This window comes from Spea bombifrons, chromosome 6, assembly GCF_027358695.1.
Source record: "Spea bombifrons isolate aSpeBom1 chromosome 6, aSpeBom1.2.pri, whole genome shotgun sequence".
Classification (NCBI taxonomy): Eukaryota; Metazoa; Chordata; class Amphibia; order Anura; family Pelobatidae; genus Spea; species Spea bombifrons.
This window is the reverse complement of record NC_071092.1, coordinates 28,477,724-28,503,383: the sequence shown is the minus strand read 5'-3', so window position 1 is coordinate 28,503,383 and position 25,660 is coordinate 28,477,724. Positions and strand designations below refer to the sequence as shown.

General features: G+C 38.0%; 1 protein-coding gene across 4 annotated transcripts in view; it reads right to left on the bottom strand.

Moving 5' to 3' along the window:
• Positions 1 to 25,660, bottom strand: part of DENND1B (DENN domain containing 1B) — a 70,229-nt gene that overhangs the window by 18,240 nt on the left and 26,329 nt on the right. For 2 of the 4 annotated variants that reach the window (XM_053468919.1, XM_053468920.1), the window contains exons 5-13: positions 25,092 to 25,211; positions 18,900 to 18,969; positions 18,265 to 18,345; positions 16,790 to 16,849; positions 15,335 to 15,388; positions 12,639 to 12,749; positions 4,659 to 4,759; positions 1,926 to 1,971; positions 105 to 206 (exon numbers count right to left, since the gene is read on the bottom strand). In XM_053468919.1, coding sequence (XP_053324894.1) covers positions 105 to 206; positions 1,926 to 1,971; positions 4,659 to 4,759; positions 12,639 to 12,749; positions 15,335 to 15,388; positions 16,790 to 16,849; positions 18,265 to 18,345; positions 18,900 to 18,969; positions 25,092 to 25,211 — 745 coding nt within the window. The remainder of the gene's footprint in view (positions 1 to 104; positions 207 to 1,925; positions 1,972 to 4,658; positions 4,760 to 12,638; positions 12,750 to 15,334; positions 15,389 to 16,789; positions 16,850 to 18,264; positions 18,346 to 18,899; positions 18,970 to 25,091; positions 25,212 to 25,660) is intronic. The other 2 variants (XM_053468921.1, XM_053468922.1) reach the window with 2 other exon arrangements.

Below are 25,660 nucleotides of genomic sequence, written 5' to 3'. Positions count from 1 at the left end.
ATAAATAAGAACATACATACATAACTTTGTATGCTACTAAAGGAAATATTTAAAGAAAGAACATATACATGTTTGATGGGTTATTCCATTGAATGAGAACTTACCACATCACTGGGTAGTGCACCGAGATCATTAAAGGGTGTTTCCAGAGAATTGGTATCAACATTGAGGACAATGACATCCTCCAGTGAGCGGCTTTTAACCCTCTGCGTAGAGAAGGAAACATCACACGAATAAGAAGAAAATCGATGCGGAACATATCAATGCGATAAATATATTGGTGGCGCAACCGTACAGATCTACGGGATGTAGAACAAACACTTTCATCATCATTATTTGATTTATATAGCGCCAGGATATTTTCACTTACTAAATGATGTAATGTGGATAGCCGTGCCATACACTGTATTACATAGATTAAATAGAAAAAAGTTAAATATATATATATATATATATATATATATATATATAGTTATATATATATATATATATAAAGAAATTAACAAAATGCTTTGTGCAGTGATGAATCCAGTTGCACACGTAACATGCGGAGGATTAGCTGTTCCTGGCTGTTATATATCCAAATGACCAAATGTAAAAGCTATTAGCAGGAAAGTAATTAGACGGTGTTATGTGCATTTGTACGGACTTCTACGGGTTTTCTAAAGGTATTAAGCTGAATACAGGACATTTAGCTCAGTTTTTGTAAGCATGAAACACGCATATTTTACCTGCTTTTATTACTAAAGCAAGTCACACAGTCGTCATCTCGTAGAGTTTTGAGATTTCATACACTTTGATTAACTAAGATAGGACTTTGCAAGAAAGGTGTAGTTTCACCAACCTCAATGCACTACATGAGCGTCTTTGTCCCTGTATAATGCCTTTAAGAATTAGTGCTTTCATTAGGGCAATTGTCAAGACATCTCACTATGTGTTACATAGGGTCATCAAAGTCCTGCATGCAGAAGAAACATGTCTGCATTGGCCCCTCATAAATCATAATGAAATAAGTGAGCTGAAGCTCCCACTTTAAAGAATACGTCTCATTACGTTCTACTGCAGAGTTGTGAACCAAGATATTTATCACATATTCCTGTATGAGACGAGTGGTACTGGCAGGAATGTCTTCATTGTGTACAGGTAGAAGCACTGATGTGTGAATACGGACATTGTATGATGGCGATCATGCTATTACATTCCAAAGAACGGCAAACAAACATAATTACACCATTCCATTCATCCGATAATAAGCTCTTGGGTTGAATGGGGGCTTAATCCCTTTATAAACATATAGAACTGGGTCAATCACCGCGTAAGGCATTCTGTTAATGAAAAAACATGATACATTTTCTTTATCATAATGCTTTTTTATTATCTTCCATTTAATACACTGTACCAAAGAGTGGCAGTAATTATTAGGACTTAATGCACCGAATGCATTTTGTGGAATGAATTGTAGAAAAAAAAATGAATGTTGATTATGTCTAGATTACTAGGAATTGAGATGTTTCTAGGGGATCAGCCCTAACCATGCCACCTCCCTTTTTATACTACACCAACGGCGAACATTTGTTTTTAAGTGCTTTTTTTTTTTTAAAAAAAAAGCCACATTTGCTGGTTTAATTAATCACAAAGCACTTTCAGCTTCCTAATACACATTTCATGTACAGATATGCACATACACACACTCTAACACACATTTATTTCTGTTTCTTTTGTTTCTTTCTATTATTGTAGAATTATACACTAAGATTATATAATTGACGTTATCTATATAAATGCATAGAACTATGTCACGCAGTGTATCAAACCCAAATTGCTTGATGGCGAGTAGGCAGATCCTTTAATCAGTTACAGAATGTTAATTTATGCAACAAAGTCTCTGAAACATCGTATTTTCATGTGTGTAACATATGACCTACCTCCATGAGGCTGAAATGAACTCCGATAAGATAAGGCATAGGGGCACTAGGTAGAGAGAACAAGGATGAGTTACCATTTTGTATATGTACATTTCATAAAAAAACATTATGTCATTAATGTATTTTTAGAATACATATTTTAAAGGGAATATACAATAAAAAAAAAAAAAAGATCCATGGCAAACATATTTCCAAGTCACAGCATATATATATATTTTATTTCACACAATAAACTGCAGGATTGATGCAATCCTACTATTTAGCCATAGACTGATATAAATGTTTAGAATCCAAAGAATCAAAGCATCTATATTTCTAAGTATCCCCAAGCTTCATATTGTTTTGTTTGAGAGTGGGCTATGTTTTGAAGCCATGATGCATTGGGATTCCCTGAAGTTGTCTTTAACGTCTCTGTCTTCTCCAACACAGTCAACATTGTTGGAAGCAAAGGGTTAAATCTCAGAGCAGTCTTCTTTTAAGAAAGGCCTTTTTGTCTCTTCACTTTTGATGCCAGAATCTTATTTTGTGACTGTCACTGGAATGCCCCAAATATAATTATGGAGATAATAAGTCACGGAAAAGGAGCAGATTCAAACTCCTTGGGATGCTGATTTGTCCAAATTAAGCAATTTTGAGAAGATATAGGACAGTTCTGGGCAAAAAAACGGCAGCTTTCCGAACAATTAATCTCTGTGGAGAAGTAATTAGCAAATCAGCAGAATCTTTCTTCTTAACGGAGAAGAGAAGACCACCCGTGGTTTAAAGGCCACCCTGAAATAAGTTACCATTTTATGGGGGTGTGTAGCTCTAGGAGAATAAGCAGTCTGTATCATTGATTTCTATCACCCATAACTAAACTTTGACAAAGGTTTTATAAAGTTTCTTATCAAGCGATAAAATAGAGATCTTGACACTTTGACAAATGAAAAAAACGTCCTTTGTACGAGACACCAAGTATTTTGTATAGGTACAGTAATTGTTCTACTTAAGGCCAAAGAAAATCTGATATTGTATGCTGTAATATCATAAAGTTACGGCGTTATATATTTTATGTCTCATTTGAGGTACGATAATAGCTTTCAGTTGCCTCCAGCCACAGTTTATCTCCTATACCTTGTCAACAAATAACATGCAAGTCAAGCAGCAACATAGTTCACGTTGTTATCCCTACCGTACCGTCTGCACTAGCCTGTAAGGTGATGACGTTATTTGTAAATACTCAAGAACAATCAGAATATAATCTAAATACCATAGTGTTTGGCCAAGTGCCGTATAACATTTCTAATGCAAATTCATTTTGACACATTAACTACAGCGGAGCACTGTATTCTTCTCGGTCTTCCTTTCTAAATTAGGCCTGTGCTATGTAAAGATATTGCTGTACTCATCAAATGTCATCTTACTGTTGTCTCCTTCAATTTCTTCTCATTCAAACCTTACACCATAAACACCTACATCCCGTGCTCACAATGTGCACAGAGGAAAGTGGGCGAGTTAAACCCTGCAGCTTTCCTGACAGCCCCACTAACCCTACAAGAAAATAACTTCTTGGATGACCTCATATTACCCAATTTGAGCTTTAGAATCACACATATATGGGACCTGCTTTCTGGCTACTCCAGGAGATGTTTTTAAGCCATGAAGACTGGATGTACATCTCCATGACTTACCATTTAATTCTTGGGAAAGTTTTATTCCTAAAATGTACACCCTTTGAATTTGCTCACAGTTGGACTCATTAAGGCCTTTCATTAAACGGTATTCGGTACTATGTAGAACCGTGTGGAACAGAGAGTCCCAATATGTACGATTGTCATGGTGCTTTCATTAGTAGAAGACAACAAATAAAAGAATTATATTATTATTTGCAAAGTGCCTCTACATACTGGATCCATCTTTGTGTGTAGATGGCACAGGATGCTTCGCCAACTCTGATAATATTCAAATCCTAGTCTGAAAATACATATTGTTTGTCCTTTCTTGATCTACAAACCTGTTTAACCCCTTGACAAAGTGACAAAGCCCGTACATGTACGGGCTCAAAATGCATTGTTTTCAATGGGTTTAAGGACCGCCCATTCTTAAGGGGTTAAGAAAAATCATGATGTCTACAGATTTTTGACTGTGGCAAAGAATTTTGCTGGCTGCTCCCAACCAAACATTTGTTTGTAAGGGGCAAACGGGGTTAAAACAAATGTTAAAATAAATAAGGGATTAACTAAAACTGTAGGTGCTGATTTTAGCAAATATAATAAAATTTTCATAATTATATGGGTGGTTGAACTTCTATCCTTTGTATCTTGTATACATTTTATTCATGTAGACTATATATCAGAGTGGCTGCAAACTGAAAAAAAAAAAATATATTTCATTTGCCAAAAAGGAGATAGGAACTTTTGTCTCTATATCTACAAGGCTCGCAAGTCTCTCAGCTGTAAGCCATTGCTTGGGCAGATTTCTGTTTGCAGACAAGATGCTACGAGGATGACGTGCTGCAGCTGGTGCTCTGGCTGTGTGGCGCCCTAATAGCAGCAGTTAGATAAAGACAGAAATCTGGAAATAGCTTTCTAAGCTCAAACTGGGCTGCAGTTTAAAAGCACCCATCATGTCTCTCTTCATATGGACTATTTACCTCCATGTTCATATACACCTGTGCTGACTGTTTATGTTGTGGTCTACTGTTAGGAGCAAATGGTATGGTCCAGTGTGATACTGTACATGCTAAATACTGACCAGCAGTAATCCAGTAGATGCGGGGGAAGCACAGGAATATATATGTGCTGCCAGTACATGGGGTAGAGAAGGGAGGCAGAGGCATGGACACAGGCTGTTAACTGCAAGAAAAAGAAGACCAGAGATTACAAGCGTGATACATTTAATTAGACACTCTATAAGGAACAATAAATCACACATGCAAATATGTTTGAGAAATATTCATTCATTTACTTAGAAACCCCAGATTTTTACTCGGGACTCTGGGTTTTCTGTGAGTTTTATGTTTTCAACTTACACCTCGGGGTCTCCAACTGCCTGTTGTGGATGGGTACGTTCTCATAGCCACCCAGTCGGGTGCAGGCCAGTTTATTATCTAAGCATCTCATCTGGTGCTGGTATGCAATATCTTCAGGTGATCTAGTTTAGAATATCTTTGCATGCTTTAACCGGTATGGTTGTCCTATGGACCATTCTTAGAGCCATAAGGTTCCTACTAGTATCCAGTTACTTTTTTTAAGGGTTAATATTTGAAGACTCCCTGGTCAGTTCATTTCTGAAGTTTCTAAATATGATGAGGGATTTAAGGGATAAAAACGAATGAAGATACGAAGGACCCTGCTTGTAAAAGCTTACAGTACAGTGGTGTTGACAGAAATACGAAAAACAGAAGGGACAGTTCAATGTAAAATATAGCAGCATGTCAACATCTACAAATACACGTGCAGAGTTCTGTTTCAACATTATGCATTTATGTTAATAGATACATATTACATGCATGTGAGTGGCATTTCATACATTGAAACACTATATGTGGAACGGCAGATCTAACACCACAAGGATAATCCCAGCATGCCTTATAGTTCCTCTAAACTGCTTTGTGAATCCTAGAGGCTGCTGAACAGGGATAATTGGGCCTGTGATGGGAGTCTGGGACTTGGCCCACCAAGTTCATTTAACCCCACTAAATATGGCTAGGACTGGGGCCTGTGAGCTCCCCAGAGAGCTCGTTAGGGCTGACTGCCAAACAAGGGAGAACCAGGAGGCGGCAGGGAGCATCTGGAAAGGGTCGTGATCATGGGAGGTGAGCTTATCCTGCAGAACGCTCCCTCCTGGGATAAGACTGCGCTCTGTCACACGCTGTCACCACTGCCCAGACAGCTGTCTTGTGGTGACAGTGCAACATCACCGACTTATTAGCTCTGCTGTCATTAACCCTTTATAAACTATCATATTAATGGAATTAGTAAGTTGTTATTTACATTTTTAATACTTTTACTGAGGTACCACTCATTTTAAAATGAGGATACAAGAAAAGTTATCTTGCTTGTAAAGCCACACTGCCACTCAAAGTACAAATATATATAAATGAAAGCTATACAGTGCTGTTCCTATCATGTTCCATCTCCTACGGATTGGGAGCAACCGGATACATACATAAAATTATGCATGTTTATAAGTCAGGCTAATATTGCAAGATATAAGGGAGCGTCAGCCATGATATCACTATGTAAGCCATTGCTGATGGCCCTACCCAACAAAACCCACTGCTGGCAGCCAACAAGTTACTTCAATAATAGAACATTTGGAAAATGGGTCTCACGTATCTTATCTTCAAATTCTATGTTTGTATGTAAAACATGGTGATCAGCATACAGGCGCCTGGCATTTCATCCAGTAACAGCAGATCCTACACGCTGAGCTGTTTGGATTTATCTCTGCCGATGAACAGCGCAGCATTATCTGAACAGAACACTAAGTTGGCGAGATCCTTGACGTTTGGTACACTGGAGAGGACCTGGGCTTTATCTGAGCAGGAGTCAGCTTGTGTGCTATCACAGCTGGAGGCAGCCTGGGCCAGCACTGCCGCAGATAGACTCAGAGGTCTGGGCAGCAAATAAAAGAACTTGCAAAGTAGAAGTGCTGAAAGCTGCTTTCAGAAACATGTACAAATCAAGTCCCTGGAACAAATGTTCGGATTGTGGCTGCAGGGAGAGAAACATCTTTTGGTGAGCAAAACAGCTACCATGTGTCTGTTATGGACTGTTGAGCGAAAAGTCAGTTCCAGTGACCTAATGGCAGTGACATTTTTATAGAGCTGAAGGGTTAGTCCCTTGTAAGAGTCACATAACGAGTTTGATGGACACTGACAAGTTCAGTGGATTAAAGGGCCAGTCATATATCACAGCAGTCGTTTTATGTGCATGCTCAGCTCAGGAGATTATATCACATAAGAGCCATTTTGTAGGGTAAGTAACATCCGCAAGCAACATTTCATGAAGGAAAATGACCAAATGTAGTTAGCACAGTTGACAGAAAAATATGGTAGGAAACGCCTTAATATGAGATAGAAACACGTTTTTTACCTACATGAAAACTTTTGCTGTCCCAAATCATCCATGTGAGGATTTTTCTTAAACCAGACAAGAACAAACTGGCCCATTTAGTAGTTATTTGTCTCTACCTGTTGTAAAAGTTTAACTTGACTCATATGCATAATAACCATATGCCTATCAATTCATGCTTAAATGCCACCCACCATTAACCCCTACCATGTCTGCTGGACTATCACTATTTCACATATCTGCAGACTGTCAGAGAAGTAGACATTTAGTCTTTAGTCACCCAATTTAAGCTAGGGTTTTCATATTTTTTTCATATTCTTTGTACAACGCTTTATTCTCAAAACCACTTTTAATAAGTGGACTTTAGATGGACAAATGGTGTCATCAAGCAAGCCACATGTGATGTTCATGCGGGGGGGGGGCAGAAAAATTACTATTACGACAGACTGGACATCCCAACGTGTATCTGCGTGACGTAGATAAGAGTCACATGTAAAAAGGTAACTATTTTTCAAGTAGATCCATTGGAAGCGGGTAAGTTCTGCCAAAATTCCTACAGGAACTATGAATGGTTTACATTTTTACATGTCTACACAATTAAAAATTAAACGTAATAAAAATGGTAGGGAATCTTTAATTGTCTGTAAAAATCTCAGAAATGTAGAATTCCTAGAGTCAGCAAGATAATCTGTGCAATAAATTCTTAACTACCGTAATGATATTTAAGCCAACTCTTACTCAAAGAACAAGCTACAGAAACATTCCTGTCCCCAAACATCATGTAAGATGGTTTAATGTACCCCTGGAATGAGGGCCATCCAAGGTGAAGCAATGGTGCTACTGCACGGAAGAAGGCAGAAAGCATTGGATTCTTAGAAAAGCATTAATTTCTAAATATTTATAACCTGTAACCTCTATATTTTTAAGAGGCGTTGTGATGGGTTTTTTTCAGGATGGTAGGAAGTGCTGCAGGGTGGATTTATTTAGGAATAAGGAGGAAATTAGTTACTGCAGTTGTATAGATTCTATTATTTTACTTAAAATCTGCCCCTTTGTTTATCTATTTTTTTTTGTAATGCAGTCTATGGGAGATTTGGTATTCTATTACCAGGGATACATTTATCTCCAGTAGTAGGATCTGGCCAGTCGTGGCTAACTATAAACATGCATTATACGAATATGTGGAGGGAAATCTATAATTCAGGGTTATATTTATTATACAAAGTTTTAGAAAAACATTATAAAATAACAAATCTGCTGACACATTATCGTATGGAAGGAGACATCTCACAACATAATTATATTATACAAAGCTCTAGCAAAATATGCATAATCACATCTGAACCGCAATGCTTAATGTGTTGTGCCATTGTCTTCTGGCAGCAAAATGGTTAAGGGATGCCGCCTTAACTCCTTCACAGCCAGAGAGCCAAAAGCGATAGAGGAGCAAGCAGACGCCTGCATTATCAGACACACTCTAGTTAACATATCACCAGCTGCACTGGAGCGAGGCCTGTGTCAGGCTGGGGCCAGCCACGTAAAGCCTCGTTTGGCTGGTTATGGGATGCATGCTGAGGGGGAGCAATCATACAAGCATATGACAGGGCCGCCTATGCCTGAGCGAGCATGAGAGACACCGGCACTGCTCCAGAACAGGGATTCGGCTCATTGACGGCTCTGACACAGAGAAAGGGCGACTGATACCTTGTTGTACAACCATGATTCGTTCTTGTGTTTTGTGTGTGTCTATGTATGCGATGAGATGTCACTGGAGCATCCTGTATCTTGTAACATCCCGGGTTATGAAGGGTTAATTGAACGGCTCTGGACTTGCCCTGACTCAAGGCCTTGTTATAAAGCAAGAGACTCCATTGTTTTATTGATCTTGAACACAAGATAAATCAAAAGCAATACTAATTAACGCATTCAATTAACAGGTTGTGGATAAGTTACGTTGAAATAAAAAAAATATATACATTATGATAGTTCAAGCCTATTAAAGAAAAATAGAGAGTGAAGAGATTCTCCAAATCAGGAACATCTAACTGCAACTTATAAATTTATTATTCCAGAATAATCATTTTAGAAGAATTTGTACAAGAAATCGCGTTACACTCGAAGGGTTAACAATGGAAAATGTGGGACGTTTGTTCTGTTTTGGCTCCCCAAATTCTCTGACAAAGATTTACAGCTGATTACAAAAAACGAAATGTAGAAATATTTCTGCGTCGGACTGTGGGAGAGAAGTTGGGTGAGGTCTATTTTTTAATAATTAGCCTTTCTTGTTGAGATAAATCTGTACCCTCGAAGGCAGCCAGCCTGTGAAGGTGAACTATATCACCTCCTCCCAGATAAATAGAGTTCACTCCTACTGAAGGAATGTATCAAGAGAGAAAAATGGGACATTTTCTGCCCAGGAAGACGCCAACAAAAAATATTTTCCTGGAAAAAAAACTAGTTTTGTGTTTTCTTTCTGTCTACTCTCAGACCGGGGTTCTTCTAAGTACAGTTCTGTAAAACACTATGGATATATTTTGTTATGAATGCCTTACAATATAATTAGCCCCTTAAATACGAGAGATGGCGGTAGACAGAATTTTCAAACAGCTAGAAATGTTTTGTTTGGTAGAAGTAAGAAATCACTAAAGTATTTCTTCACCTTTTCTTCACCTTCAGAATAAAGACAAAGACAAAAAAACCTGCCCTAAATTAATTAATGTGAGAAAATTATACAATGCAAAAAAGGGTAGTAGATATGTGGAGTGGACTTCCAGTGGCAATAGTGCAGGCAAATGCAGTAAAGGAATTCAAGAAAGCTTGTGATGTGCATAAAGCTGCATTAAAGAGTTAATAAGTAAAACATGATTCAAGAAGGGAAGAGTAGATGGGCTATTTGGTTGTTTTCTGCCATCACTATGTATGTATGTTTGTATCAAAATGTTGTTTTGCAAACGAATAATCAAAGCAAAGAAAAAAGTGATTCCCCAAGATAAAAATAAAGTTGCAGAATCCCCAAATGCATTAAACCCCACTGCTTGCCACACAGGAGATGTGTTTTCTAGGGGTATTTCTTACTGTATTTTTACTTTTTTTATGATAGTGAGGAGCAATGTAGGGGATGGAAATGTTTTTTTATATATATTTTTTAGGTAAAGATAAGACAAAAAGTGGAGTTTTAAACATTTTTATTTTTTTAACCTTTTCTTAGATATTAGTGTAAAAAAAGTTAACAGAGGGCAGTCCATAGCCTAGAGATTCCCTTTAGTGACTTTTTACAATCTGTGATGTCACTGATGACATCATCAGTAGGGCTCCTCTGCATAGCAATCAGTAGGTTCCCCAGTTAAGTTCCTCTGTACAAAACAGTGTTCCCCGGTACAGCAATTTTCATAATCCTATGAGGACAGATCTGTGATTGGGGCCGCTGCATAGACAACACACATGATGGCACAGACACCAGGAGTCCCTGTCCCATGAAGGGGATTCCCAGGCAACATCAGTAATGATGTCACCAGTAGGAAATACCCAAACTTACAGAGCATTTAAACCCCGTTTGAGTGTAATGGTGATCAGAGTGCTGTCACATTCAATCTGACAGCTCGGGGCCGCACATTCTGGCCCCAGCTGTCAGAGGGGAGACCAAGCTCCTGTGCACTGGCAGGGCTAAATTCCTGCCGGTGTAAAATAGACATAACGTACAGGATACGTCATGGGTCCTGTATGGCCATTTTTGCATGAAGTACCCTACACATTAATGGTAATTAAGGGATACTCAGAAAGATATGAAATTGTCCCTTTAAAGAAGAGCTTCATCTTGACACATTTATGAAAAACTAAGTACATGTATGTTGTACTATTTGCTTTTTTAGTCATTTGTTTTGAAGATACTGCTTCAAAGTTTACCTCGAATAAGCTCAGAAAAGTGGCCAAACTAGCAATATCTAATCAATCCCCTGTCCTGAAGTTATTCCCTTCTGCTCCTCAAACTCTTTTAATGGCTGCCTTGACCAATTAACAACAGTTGGCAACTTAATAGGCCAGACACAACATAATAGGAGGAATAATCAAGCAGAAGCTAGAATGGACCCCAATTTCTGGTGAGTTTTTATTCTGTAAACAGCATTTACATCATTTAAGGAAATGTAAGTTTCATGAAGAACTGGTTGTAGAAATCTTTTTTTCTAGTTTTTGTTGGGCTAAAAGTGGTATTTTCTGCAATTTTTAGAATATGGGAGAAAGTTTCTATTCTGAACGTACATCCCTAGCTCTCTACAAAAATCTTAGAAAAGAACAATTGGGTAAGAACATGGATTCCTAAATTGTATAATTATATAAATAATACGAGAATATACGGTAATTGGTACATCTATACATAGATGAACTAAATTAAACAGAAAGCTTATCTTTTTCAAAGACAAATAGACAAAGGGCAACCAAAAGTATAAAAAGGCCCACCATTAACCATGTCAGTGCCAAGTAGGCACTTTGAGGCTCTGTGATAGCACAGTGAAAATGTAAAAAAAAAATAAGCACAAGAAGTCAAGGAAAGGTATTGTATGTAGAAGAAAAAAAGTGCAGAAGGAGAGCTTGAGAAAGTGAAGAGGGGTTTTGTAGAATACACTCTAAAATAACCCTCTTCTGGTCAAAAAAAGAAAATCTATCTGCACCAGGTGATGGCGGACTCTATTCTGAGAACCTCTTTACCCGGCTTTTTATCTTCCTTCTGCATGTGTGAATAATCAAAAAACTCATTATGTTTCTCGAGGGTTTCCAAGAACCAATGAAATAAAAGGGCTTTAAGGACTCTTGATGAACAGTGAAAAGAAAAATAATAATGAACTTTAATGTATTTAAAATGTTGTTCCTGTAAGTCAGTCTTTTTTTTCAGGAAAGCCAAGCAGGTGGACTTGGGATGTCGGGATTGTCAAGTGGCTTGTGTGAGGGTTTGCCAGAGAAGCATTTAGGAAGTAGGCAGGAGAGGATAGGTAGGTAGGGATTAATCATGATGCATGCGCTTGGTCATGAGATGGTGTGGTATTGGAAAATAAGATATAAAAATGTGAGCTTAAACAAAAAAAAATAAGAAAAACAGACTCCTAATGCTTTGAGTGGGTAAGAACGCCTCTCACCTTCATTTAAAGGGTAAAATAGAAAGTCTCACGGACAATGCTGGTTCACTACCGTTTTACTGAAGTAGCAGAGTAACGGACCTTTCTTGATTATTAAATTTCGAGCCTCAGTCTAAGAATAACACTTAAAATAAGATATGTGTGGGGTATTCTCTGTGGGCGCTGCCTACTGAAGGAAGCTTGTGGTAGATACTGTCTCTAGTAGCATTTACAGCTCATCCAGTGAGTTCTACTCCACTCAATGCTCTTTTACAGGGACATGATTAGTTTAAACTACTGAAAAATATAAAAATATAAAATGATGTTTATTATTCACAAGCAAGTGATATCCACATGTCCTTACTGTCAAAGCGGGAAATCAGGTCTAATAACAGCAATGTGATAGAGGTATGTATTCACCAAGCATCTTCAAAATTCCCTAAGATCAGAGCAAATATTCCAAGATTCCAAGTTACAACAAACTCAGAAAAGATTCCTAGGAAATAACCTTTTCTATATGTGCACCAAACTGTAGAAAGAAATCTCACCGTGCTCAGTTTGCGGGATGTGAAGATGATTCTGCGTTCGTGGAGCATACTGGCGTATATCTGAAGCATGTTATTCACGTCCACTGCCACAAAATATTCCGTCAGGTTCCTCTGGGGAAAAACACACATATTATACCGGTGGGCATTGCCACAAAGCAATGATTAACATGTAAAAATATTCTTGGAAATTGTACATACTACAGCTCTTCAGTTCATTTTTCAAGCTTCTATTGAGCGTATCGCGTTTTGTGGTTTTCAGTGAAAAAAGGTTGTGGTTCACTTAAAGTACATTTTTATTTTACATACATGTACGTTAATGTGAGGTGTGACTATAGTAGAGTCTAGGGACGTTGCCCAAATAAAAATGTGTGTATCATGTTATCACTATCAGGTTGGACTAGGTGTTCAAGGAACCCCTGGTGGTCTTAGTGGCCACTAAATTAAAACAGTACACAACATGAAGGATTGGGTGTTGGCAAGAGAGTTTTCAGGAGAGTTGTGCTTCCAAAATTCATTAACATATTATAAAATACCAGGCAAACTTCTCTGCAAGATGGGTTGAGCTGACTCTGCATAATGTATAGTTCAATCAGTGAGGTATATTTTAAGAAATCTCATTTAAATAGGCATTATACAGAGACATCCAAGCTACTTTTGAAGTAGAAGCCGTCTGGGACTGGCTCTTAATACCATGTAGTGAAGTTAGTGATAAGAAGCTGCAACTCTCCAGCAAACTCCCCATTTAGTGAATAAACCTCTAGGGGTGCCAAGCCCCAGGCTCAATGAGACCAGGAGCCCCATACCTTCATGTGGATAAAACAATCGAGCATTAATAATAGTGATTAAATAATACATTTTGATTTAGCTGCTGTGCTCGGACTGGGATATCACAAACATCGAACTGTTTGTGGCCTTCAAGGCCAACAGTTTCTCTAATCTATAGCGATGTCAGGGAGGGCCATTTTAAGTTTGTGCTGCCATAGCAACATAACAAAATCTCCCTGAATGAGTTTAAAGCTATAAAACATATGCTAAACAAGCTGGAATCGCCAGATAATATTTGGTCTATGTACATTCACATAGCGGCACAAACTTAAAGATCCGTCAGGGGAGCCACTGAGATGTGTAACTTGCACTGCTTTCTTTTCCTAGATTACTAGCCCCGTTAAATCCACCAGGCAATACCTTATGCCAATGATTCTTGGTTTGTGTTTGTACTGAAACCTTTGCGGCAGCACTGGGATAATCAGAAAATATCAAGTAGTTGCCTGCGAGGTAGAGTGACCGCTTGTAGCAAGTGATTACGCTACAAGGCAGGTGAGCGAGGATAATGAATGCAGGTAGCAAGTCTGTGGGACATGTATAGGGAGCATCCGTAAAACTGCAGGATTAATCGGAAATGACAGATCACATGCAGCAATAAGGTAACATTTCTACTGTCCTCTGAGAAAAGAAACGCCTATTCTGAAATATTTCTAGTGGTTTTTAGTAATATAGGGGCGAACTGGTGGCGGCCGCGGCACTCTTCTCACTTGTCCTCTACAAAGGTCACCTACATGGTGGGCATGGTCCTGTACCTAGTAACTTTCTAAATGTAAAGGAAGCTGTTGCAGAGATGTACTCATATTTGATAAGCTCTCAGGTGCATTTAAGATGTTTTTCCATGTTCTTTTTTTTTATTTTATGAATGATCGCTTCCTAGTCCTCAGGATATCTCTTCCCCCCCGTATGTGTAAGTGTGTGTGCGTGCGTATACAGTATATAAATTAGATCTTGTATGGTAAATATCCCTAAATCAACCTAAATCAGTGCATGTTAATGTCTTAACAGCAAAATGCACACAAAACAAAACAAAAAATCATACACCTTGTAAACATAGTTCTTGAATTATCAAAGAAGCAGAAGTCATTGACCCTATTAATCTTAATAAGCATACATACCATTCATAATTTGCTCTATTTAATACAGTGTGCTAATAGAAAGTACGGTGACATAAAGCTAATTGACTAATTAGGGGCTGATTTGTATTCATGAGAACAGGTGAAAGGCTGCGTAGGGGGCTTGCTATGATTGAAAATGTGACCTCCCAGGCACAGTGAAGACATAACATAATCCTGTTCAGATGTCTTTTCATTCATTGAATAATATTATCTATGTTCTGGTTTGATACATGTTTTACAATGTAACAATCATGAAATATTTTGAAACCTGTTGATCATATTACCACGTAGAACAATATTAACCCCTTAATGACAAAGTCCGTATATGTACGGGCTCAAAATGCATTGTTTTCAATGGGTTTAGGGACCGCCCATTGTCCTTAAGGGGTTAAAGGGGCTGTCATGCTTGATTTTGGAGACATTCCCACACCCTTAACTGTACTTTGGCATTTAGACTATTATATTGATTTTATTAGATTTGATTCCTCTGATAGATTGAATGACCCGACAGCCCACATATATGCTATTCTGTAGATATAATGTTATGTCTCCCCTGACTATAAATGCCCTCTCACTTTGGATGAAGTGGGGACTTTGAATCATTACGTAGCCAGCAACTCCGTCTTGTTACTGGCTTTCCTAACTCTCGCAGGTCTCTCTAATACAAAACAGAACGTGCAAAGTGATTAAGTTAACAAGTAAGCAGGCTCGTTCAAGGAAAACAGACAAGTGGTTAAAAACCAATTAGATACATACACTTTCAGGGATTGTCGGCAGTCCGGTTACATCAGGAGTAATGAAATACGAGTGCTAGGCAGAGGGAGGGGTGGAAAAATACAAACGCAGGTTAATTAGGTCTTAATAAGGATCTTAATTGAGGGTTTCGTGCTAGAGGGGGGGGTGTAATATGATTAATGAGTTTTGTGGTATGTGTACATAAAATTATTGCAACAATGAATGACAGAAGAATATAATGATCGCTCTTGTTGAGTGGAGTGCCAGACAACTTTGCTCTTAGTGTTAACACAATCTTAAGATGATCTTACACAATGAGAGTTCAGTGTGTGTTTTATACTGTATTCTATACACAATATCAATATTCGGTGATTAAATACAAAAATCGGGGCAATATTTTGCATTTCCGTTGCCTGTTTATCGACACGTGCATTTTGTGTCATAACACAGACATTTTTTATGTTTAAACTGTATTCAGAGACTTCCCAAAGTCTCATGGAACTGCGGTAATGTTAACCTTTTCTTTGCCAGAGGAATAAACCACACACTTAGCATCTATGCATGTTTTTTTTGACAGGGCGTAGATGTCCTTGCTATGGCATCTGGCTAGATTAAAAAATAATACATTTCAGCCCAAAAGTGCATTATTTTTGTTTTTAAAGTTGGGGTGCCCAATTATCAACATCTACAAACATTTCACTGCTGTCTGACACCCACTTTTTGTTAACTATTTTGATACCGATTTTTTATGAATGTATCTGTTCCTTGATCCTAAATACCACCTAAATGTATCGAAGTAGACATTTTGAGATGTGCCTATGGTATGTGTACCTCTGGTGCGTTCCAGATATACATCAACATCTGCTTTCCATCACATGGTATTGATAGGAAATCATTATAGTCAGTGCTTTACTAAAGAGAAGCTGCTAAAAGGTTGCGCAATAAAGGCTGTCATCTACCAGCTCCAAGAAAATAGCATTGGGACATTTAAGTTAGACTTTTAGAAACAGATACAGACATATGTAAAAAAATAATGATGTGGGGGAAAAACAGAGACCAAAATAAAATTCAGAATAATTAATAATTAAATACCAGGAGCCCCACCATGTACATAGAAAATGAACTGAGAACTATATATATATATATATATATATATATATATATATATATACACATATACAAAAGACATGTTATAACTGATTATTTCTCAATTATAAAAAAAAGAAGCATGCAACTTAGTTGAAATAGTTAGTCATCCCAAGATGTTAGGGTTTTATTTATTAGACAGAGATTTAGAACTGCAAAATCAGTTGTCTCTTGGTAAAAAGAAAATTAGGATTTTGATTTTAAACAACAAAATTGAAAAAAAAAATGACAATTTGAAGTAAGAATAGAGAGAATTTTCATTGTAATCGCTGTTGAGAATGGGCAATTTGTCTCTTAGGATTAAAGAACTCACCGAACCCTGAAACTTACCAACAGAGGAGATGGCTCATTTTTTAAAACGTGTTCGCTGGAAATAAACAGCTGTTCGTTCTTGCAGATAAGAAACAGAAAATCCACCTGTACATCAGTGACTCTACCTATTTATTTTTTATGTAGCCAGCAATATATTTATGCAAATTGATTTTAAATGTGCTCTTAAATAAAGCTGCACTTCTACACGTTCAGGCAGCCGCTCCAATATGGGATGCCGAGAGCAGAACCGTCATCTAAAAACACCTTTTCGGGTATACCGAACAGACAATGTTGTGCTAGCAGCTGTCCAAATGGTTCAGTGGGTTTTAAGATATACTTAATACTCTCTTGCCTCTTGTGTTTGGAAGCTAACGTTTACCAGCAGACACCAGGCTGCCCTTCCTGATTGCCCGATCACTTTGCATCAGCTTTACAACATGTAAAATAAGCGCTGTGTCAGAATTCTGTTAATAAGAATATGTTAAAACTGGTTTAAAAGGCAAGCAGACTCGTTTTTGGACCGTAATAATTAATGTAATGCTTATTTTCTGGAGACAGGCCAGCTAGGATGCAGATCCATATGGCAAGGTAACATTAGCTCAACCGCAAGTGCCTTCTTCAAAGGGAATTTATATGGTTGTTGTCGTACAAATGACAAAAACGCTTCAATAAAGGAACAAAGGACTAATTAATAATAAACAATCATCAAATAAATGTCTGCTAAAGCTTATATTTACAACTAGAGCCACTGAGATATGTTTAACCAGGTACCAGGGGGCTGTGTAGTGTCTTCTGAAGTGTTGTTATGATGCGTGCTACGGGTAAGATTCGGTAGGAGAAAGTTTCCTTTTTCTTAAAAAGTATCACAGAAACTACCGTACGTTCCTTATTGGTGATCGACGCTGGATTTATGGCTGGATTTTGGTATGACAAGCAAGTCATTACATAAAGAATATGCAAGCTAAGCAAAAAAGTAGATACCGATAAACGGCACACACTCGAGTAAGCCCACAGTGTATGCAACAAACTAACATACTAAAGAAACGGGTTGAAACGAGATTAAGAAGGGTGGGCTTAGTTTTCCCTATAGCCAAAAAAGCTTTCTAGCTCCTGTGTTACGTACTAGATTATAAAAAAACTTCTCAGATGAATTCATTGGAACTGGTGTGACAGATCTCTAACCTGGGGGGTTATTCACTAAAAAGTGAATTTGCCAATGAGCTGACACTTCAAGTCAAGATAAATTATGAAGGTCCAGCTCTATCTCTGTATAATTTATGGTTAAGTTCTGTCAGCAAATCTCTCTGAGGGAACTACAAATTAAAAGCAAGGTCAGCATGAGTTGAGGGTTCCACCTATAACTATGGTTGTGTTTGGTGAATAAAACCCCTAGTGCATCCAACAAAAGTTCATGACTAATATCCCACATAATGACTACTTATCTTTCACACCTGCAACATGGTCTGGAAAGTAAGTATTCGTAATATACCTACCAAGCTCAGGCTGATAGGAGTGTGAGCGTCAGGAACGGGGTGGTTGTACAGTGATTTTAACATATCATTCAAGTCATTTTCCTAAAAGAAAGAATCATGTGTGAGCTGAGATCATATAACCACACAGTCTTAGGGATGGAAATACACGCTGCTTACATACTGCTTGGATTCCCCCCACTGAATCCCTCACAGGGAACTGCCCACTGCTGCTCATTGCCAATAGGTGATGACCCACCTGGGAGATCCACAACACCCGGACTGGACTCCCCACCGGCTGGAAGTAAACTGTGGAGTGGAGCACTGGCCCTCCCTTCTCTCCAAAATGCACCTCCCCAGGGACCCAAACTAAACCACAGAATGTCCTCTATTCTGCCTGCCACAAACTATTCTCCCTGGGGTTATCAAACACATAGACCCCAGCCACCACCATGCCCCCCCCCTCACCCTGTCACACATGCTACACTTTCTTCACAATATTTTTCTATTTCAAAGGAAACTTATCATCACCCAATAAAAACATTTTATAGAGACCATTTTACTGAAATGAAAAACAGAAAAGTTTAAAGCTATGAACTGTAAGGTTAAAAATAAAGAAAACAAATATTTGGTATGCCGATTATGGTGAAAAGCGTTACCTGTTCTTTTACCAAGTAGTCTGCCAAAGTGTTCAATAGCTTGTAGTACACCTCAAACCAAGGAAGGTAACTAGAGAAAAGAAACGCCACAATCCATCACATTCTGTTCCTGCCTTTATGTGCAAGCATTACTTTGCCAATGCTCTATTTATAAGGGTTTGTTTGTTTGCGTCTTTAAATGTCTCTGTATCATTAACGCCATTAACGTCATCAGATTCCGTTGTTACCTTTTATCTCTATAGTCAATGTTTTTATATATATATATATATATATATGAGATTCTGTTGCTGTCTTCTTCATGTGTCTGTATATATCATATTCCCTTTGTGTCTATGAGTGTCTGTGTTGTGACTGTATATATCGCTCTGCTGGTGTCTGTACCATTGTTGCTGTATATTAGGATTTCTTTTTGTGTCTACCAGTGTCTGTACATATAATATCCTCGTTGTGTCTTTATGTATATACTAGTGTTTATATTTATATGTAATGTTGTTCTTGTCTCTGTAGCTTGATTGCTTCTTTAATTTGTGTATCATTTTCTGTCATTGTCTGTGTGTTTTTGTTACTGTATTGTTGTTGTGTACATACTATTGTGTCTGTAAATAGTATTGAATTTTGTTTGCACCAATTAATTTGCTTTTAAATTGAAAGGCTGTGTCTTCAGTCAGCATTTAATCATTTTCAGGTTGCCGATAATGACATGTCTTTGAATGTGTATAGAAGTAACATTTTTGCAGTATCAGCAATTGCTTACACCAGTGAAATCCCACCACTGTGCTGTAATTGTATACCAAAAACCTAGCGTAACCAGATAATTTAACAAGATGTATTTATTAAAACTACTTACAGTTTGTACCTTTTCTTGCTCAATCTTTATATTTGTTTCAGTGATATTGTTTATAAGGGGTCATTGTACCCCAGTGAAGCAGAGGTCCGTGGCAAAATGTGACAAAACTAGTCTTAATTAGGAGGCGTAATAATGCAGATCCTGCAAAACCGAAGTTATAGGGACACTCCGGGCATCGCTTTACCACATTTGTTAGCTGCGTGGTCACTTTTTATTTTTTCCCATTTGCAAATGTGTGGGGCAACTCTGCAGAATCCTTCCATCTGCATTTGTACCGGCCCTCATCCCTTAGCCATTAGCCGTGCAGGAGAGGATATTGCAGATGAAATACTTATTTATCGCCTGCATAGAAAGCGCTTCCATTGATTTGATTGTCAGTGTTTCCTGCCACTTATTGGCTGCTTAACGCAGCCAATCAGTGGTAAGATTTGCCGTACCACTCGCAGCTGTACACAATGTTGTTTTTCGTTTTTAACAATGCACAGTACTCATATCAAATTGTCCTCTTCACATGTTATTTTTATTTGTGAACTCCGCTATAACGAGTTTATTTTATATACAAAACTGTGCAGTGTGGGATTTGGGAAAAGTGACAGATCCAATTTAAAAACACCCACGGGAACCCGACATATTGTGATTGGGAGCGTAGACAGATATCAAACAATGTGGGACGACCAATGTGTCACAATTTATTTAACATTCTTTCAAAACTCTAAGACTGACTACATCCTAGTACATCCTACGTTTTTCACACAGGCTGGGAGATCAACATGGGAAACCAGAGTGTCTGCTGTAAGCACCATTATACCGATTTCCACACCTAAACATACAGGACCGAGAAAACGTTTTTGCCCCCATTCCAGTTTCTTCTATTTTTGCATAATTGTCACATTTAAATATTTCAGATCATCAAACTAATATTAATATTAGCCAAAGATAGCCTGAGTAAACACAAAATGTAGTTTTTAAAATATGTTGTGTATAGAACGGAAAATGCTATCCATCCCTGTGAAAAAAAGTAATTGCCCCCTTAGTTACTAAATCAGACTATTAACCAAATGTAATTGATAATTGAGTTCAATTTCTTCAGACACACCAAGCATGATTACAGCCAGCCCTATTGAATCTAAACATCAATGAAATAGAACCTGTCTTGCAAAGTAAAGTAGGCTAAAAAGTCTCAAGAAGAAGCACGTGATGCCGGGATCGAATTAAAATCAAGAACAGGCGAGAAACAAAGTTACTGACATCTATCAGTCTGGGAGAGGTTACAAAGCCATTTCTAAGGCTCTGAGACTGAGCGTCGTTATGTACAAATGAAGTGGTGAAACGTCCCACTAAAACTCCTCCGAGAGTGCTTTGACGACTCATCCAGGACACGGGTCCTGTTACACCCGGCATAACACCAGTCCAACAGGGGGTGGTAGTGTGCTCGTCTGGAGCTGCTTTGCTGCTTCTGGAACTATGAATTTTGCTCTCTACCAAAAAATCCTGAAGCAGAATGTGGAGCCTTCAATTTGTGATGTAAAGATCAAGCACAGTTGGGTTATACAGCATGGGAATGATCTGCAGCACACAAGCCCATCTCTGAATGGCTCGAAAGAAACAAAATGAAGGTGTTTGGAATGCTCTGGTCAAAGTCCTGACTTGAATTTGATTGAGATTTTGTGGCTTGACGTTAAAAAAGCAGTTCATGCTCAAAAACTCTCCAAATGTGGCTGAATTAAAAGAAATCTGCCAAGGAGAGTGGACCAAAATTCCTGCACAGCGATGTAAAAGGCAGTTCCAGTTATCACAACGTATGATTGCAGCTGTTGCCGTCTAATATTATTATTATTATTATTATCCTTTATTTATATAGTGCCAACAGTTTACGAATCGCTTAATAACCAGTTATGAGGGTTAGGGGGCAATTACTTTTTCACATGGGGGATATAGGTTTTGATTAACACATTACATTTAATAAATCACATGATCATTTTAAAGCTGCATTTTGCATTTGGTCGCATTGTTTTATATTACAATTAGTTGGATGAAACATTTCAATGTGACAAATAAGCAAAAATAGAAGGAATTGGGAAGGGGTAAATGTCAATGGATGTAATAGAGACCCTGCAGGGCTGGTGTATCTTGTGGATCCTGGTGCAAAGTTTGTAAAGTGGTCTTATCACTATAGCAACCAGTCTAATGATCCTTTCTGCAAGGTCATTCCTTGATAAGATTCATTGCACAAGAATCACGCTGTACAGTTCTATATCAGAATAACACCTCTAAATAGCATTGGAGCAGCAGAATAAAGTGGATTTAAAAAGTTGGACAATTAAAAAAATATTCTGGGATTAAAAAAAAGTTTCAAAAAAAATATCTTTAGAATTTTTAAAATAAATTAAATCCAGTAATAATTTTTTTTCTGATATTATTATTAATTCTAGTAGTTACTAAATTGTACTACGCCTGCACTGCATAAACTACACTATTATTTATTGCAATGCCGGCACCTATTACATTTCATACGATAATGAAACGGTTAATTTGTTGGCCCCAACGTTTTTACATTTCTCTGCATCTGTGCTGAGTGTTAGTTTAACCCTTTAGGGGTGTGATAATGGACTTTACACTCATCTACTTCTAGACTTGCCTTTGATTGTGTAGAAAATCAGACTAAAATGGCATTGTTTTCTATAAATGGCAGTGCCGGTTTTTATTGGCTTTCATTTTAGCATTGTTAACTCCTTCGTGACTGAACCGTTTCTCAAATTTTCACCGGTGTTTGTGTTTAGCTGTAATTTTCTTGTTTTTCATTAACAGTACCCAAACAAGTTATATATATTGGTGTTGTTTTCAGGAGAAGATACCATTTGTTTGATCGGCACCCCTGCAAATAATAAAATATGGTAAAAAAAAACACTTTTTCTGACTTTTTTGAAAAATCTTTTGCTCATCTACTAGAACTAATAACAAAATAGATTCCTAGAAAATATAATGAAAATGTTATACCCCGTGTAAAATGTCCCCTTACATTCTACACAATTTTTTCTTACTTTTGTACTTTGGGGGCCAAGAAAGGGGTTTTTTTAATGTATATTTCTAGCGAAACGGGCACAAGGTGTTTGGGAACCTATTTTTACATGTTTTGGTTTTTAACATTTTTATTTTTACTTTTTACATTTTTGTGTCATGGTCACATCACTGGACTCTTTATTATTTTCACATTTAATTACGTACCGGAAAAGTACCGGTAATTTCATTGCAAACCATGTTTTACTCGCCTTCATCAGATTCAGATGGGTCATTTAATCGGGCATATTACAATTGGCAGGAAATCATCAATCTGCCTAGCAATGGGTATCTTAAAACATGTCAACTACTGCTCCCTGTTAAGGTTTAAACCCGGTGGCTCTTGAACCAATCCGTAAAACTGTCCAGGATTCCTATCTGGTTCCTATAGCTTACAATCCTGGACCACTGGTGTTTCTCGACTATTGTTACCACTTGTAACCTGCTACTATTGTGCTATTTAACCAAAACATTCAATATGCACAGTGCATATATGTGCATGCACATAACAAGCATGTCCATATCAACATACAATCAACATACAAGCACACGCAACTGTACATTTATCCCCGCAGTGTTTGCCGCAGCACGGATGATTGGTACTGATTTATCTACCTGAGAAGACACAGTGCTCTTCACCGCAATGCAGGGCCATTTATCATATTACTGCATGAATATCGCCTTCCACTAGCTAATGAAAAATAGCCTGTCCCATGGTGTGGGTCTCTCCCTCCTGTGGGTGGCAGATTTATGTCCCAGCAGCCGAGGGATAGTAAACTGCGTGGTTCTGCGTGGAGAGGTCATGCATTTCAATGTTGTGTCAGACTTTCAGTATATGGGGGTCATTAGACGGAGTGGATGATGGAGGCTGGCTTTGTGTTCCACATGAACCCTGAGCATCTATTTCACTGCTTGAAAAGCCGCAACGATACCGCTACATATCCCAATTGTGTGTCCATACCTCAGCATAATGAATTACCTTTACATGTGTTTGTGCAATACATATCTATATATACGCATATATATATATCTATATCTACAAATTATAGCTGCATTTTCTTTTATTTAAAATACCATTATGTAAAAAATATGATTATAACGCTATAGTGACAGATTCACATGAGTTTTGTGAAATAACAGAATAATTATGTATCCTATAATGCACTGAAGTGCCTCCATCTGTATGTAATATATAAGGTCAGCGGCTTGCTGAGTCTTGGGCCCGGTGTGAAATACTATGCTCTGGCTTGGCCTGTCCAAGTTAACAAACCTCCCTATATTTCATGGCTCATTAGAAGGCGATTCAAAGTGTTTCCCTGGAAAGGATACCCAAATCTGCTACTTATTAGTCGCCCAACCTCCCTCCAGGCTCCTGTGTCACTTGGGTACCACTGCAGGGGGACACTTTTTAAATTGAAGGAGTCAAGGGTTAAGTGGCGGAGGGGAAATGGGTGTTGTAGTAAGGGGCAGGTGAGCGGTTACTTGTCTCGAATTATTGATTAAAGCCCTTCAATTGCAAGTTCACATCTAAAAAGTAAGGGGAAGCCGCTTTTCCTCTGTCCAGACGTCTGCAAGTAGAGGTCACAGACATTTTCCGTCTAGGACACACAGCTTTGATCGATTACGAACATTTGCTCAAGGATACACATGCCTTCTAGAAAGGGAAAGAGGAAGGAAGGTGGGGAGGTGTGCAATATGGGATCGGAAAACAGCGTAAGAAACAATGTGGGTTAGCTGGCTGGAATTAGAGTGGATGAGAGAAAGTACCTGGAAGTGGGAATGCACAGTGGGAAGAAACAGTGTAGGAAGGCTCATAAAGCATAGAACAGAAGCCTAGCAATCAGGTAAACAGGTGAATAAATGGCCATATGCCATAGTGTTTCTATATTTAAATAAACAATATACAGTATATGTATTAGAAACTGAGTTTATGTTGACATGGTTCATAACTTCGTGTTCGAAGGATCTGCATAATTATTCTTCCCTACTAAGTTATCTCTTTTTGTAACTGCCCCCCTTTGGGGCTCTTTGATTTGGCAGGTTATGGTAACCTTTGTGAGGGTGGGGAGAAGAGAATTAGGAATTATTAAAAACAGACAACTAATTGATTTGCTAGTTTTGTCACCTTTTGAAACAGCTCTTCTAGAGGTAAAATAGTCCCTTTTGAGCATAATTAAACTACAAATACAGATAGGACACCGAGAAGTGACAGAATATTGGGAATATAGGTAATGAGAAAGAATTTCAGGAATACACACCACAGTCCGCTTCACACCCCCTTTACTCACCTGAGGATACACAGGCAGATTTTACCCCCCGATGTCAGACGGCAAAATCCAAACCTCTGCTTGCTTTCTATATCAGTCAGAACAAATGTGAAGTGCTGTCCAACTTGAGTCTGGGTTACTCTGCGGTTAGGGGGATACAGAGAGTCTCCAGATTACTATACATTCTTGAGTATAATCAATTGGTGCTTTAGAAATAACCATGGCATTTTATATATTTCAACTATGAAGAGAATACCAGAGAGTTACTCATTAAAACCTATTGAGGGTTTGATGCTTATTTTGTGTTCTAATGATTGATTTAACCCATATTTGATAACGAAGAAGAAAACATTTGTATTATATCAAAGCTAAAAACAAAGTCATTTATTTTGACCATGGCATGTTAGCTTACCTCTAGAAGTCAAGAGACCCCTCATAAGAAGCAAATTCATCCTATGCTATTTACATAAGTCGTCAACACCATTACATTCTATTTATAAGTATATACACATTGTGTCACACTATAGGAGACTGCCTGTCCTTAAAACAACAACCGCAGAATATTTAATTGATTTCACCCATTAAATTAA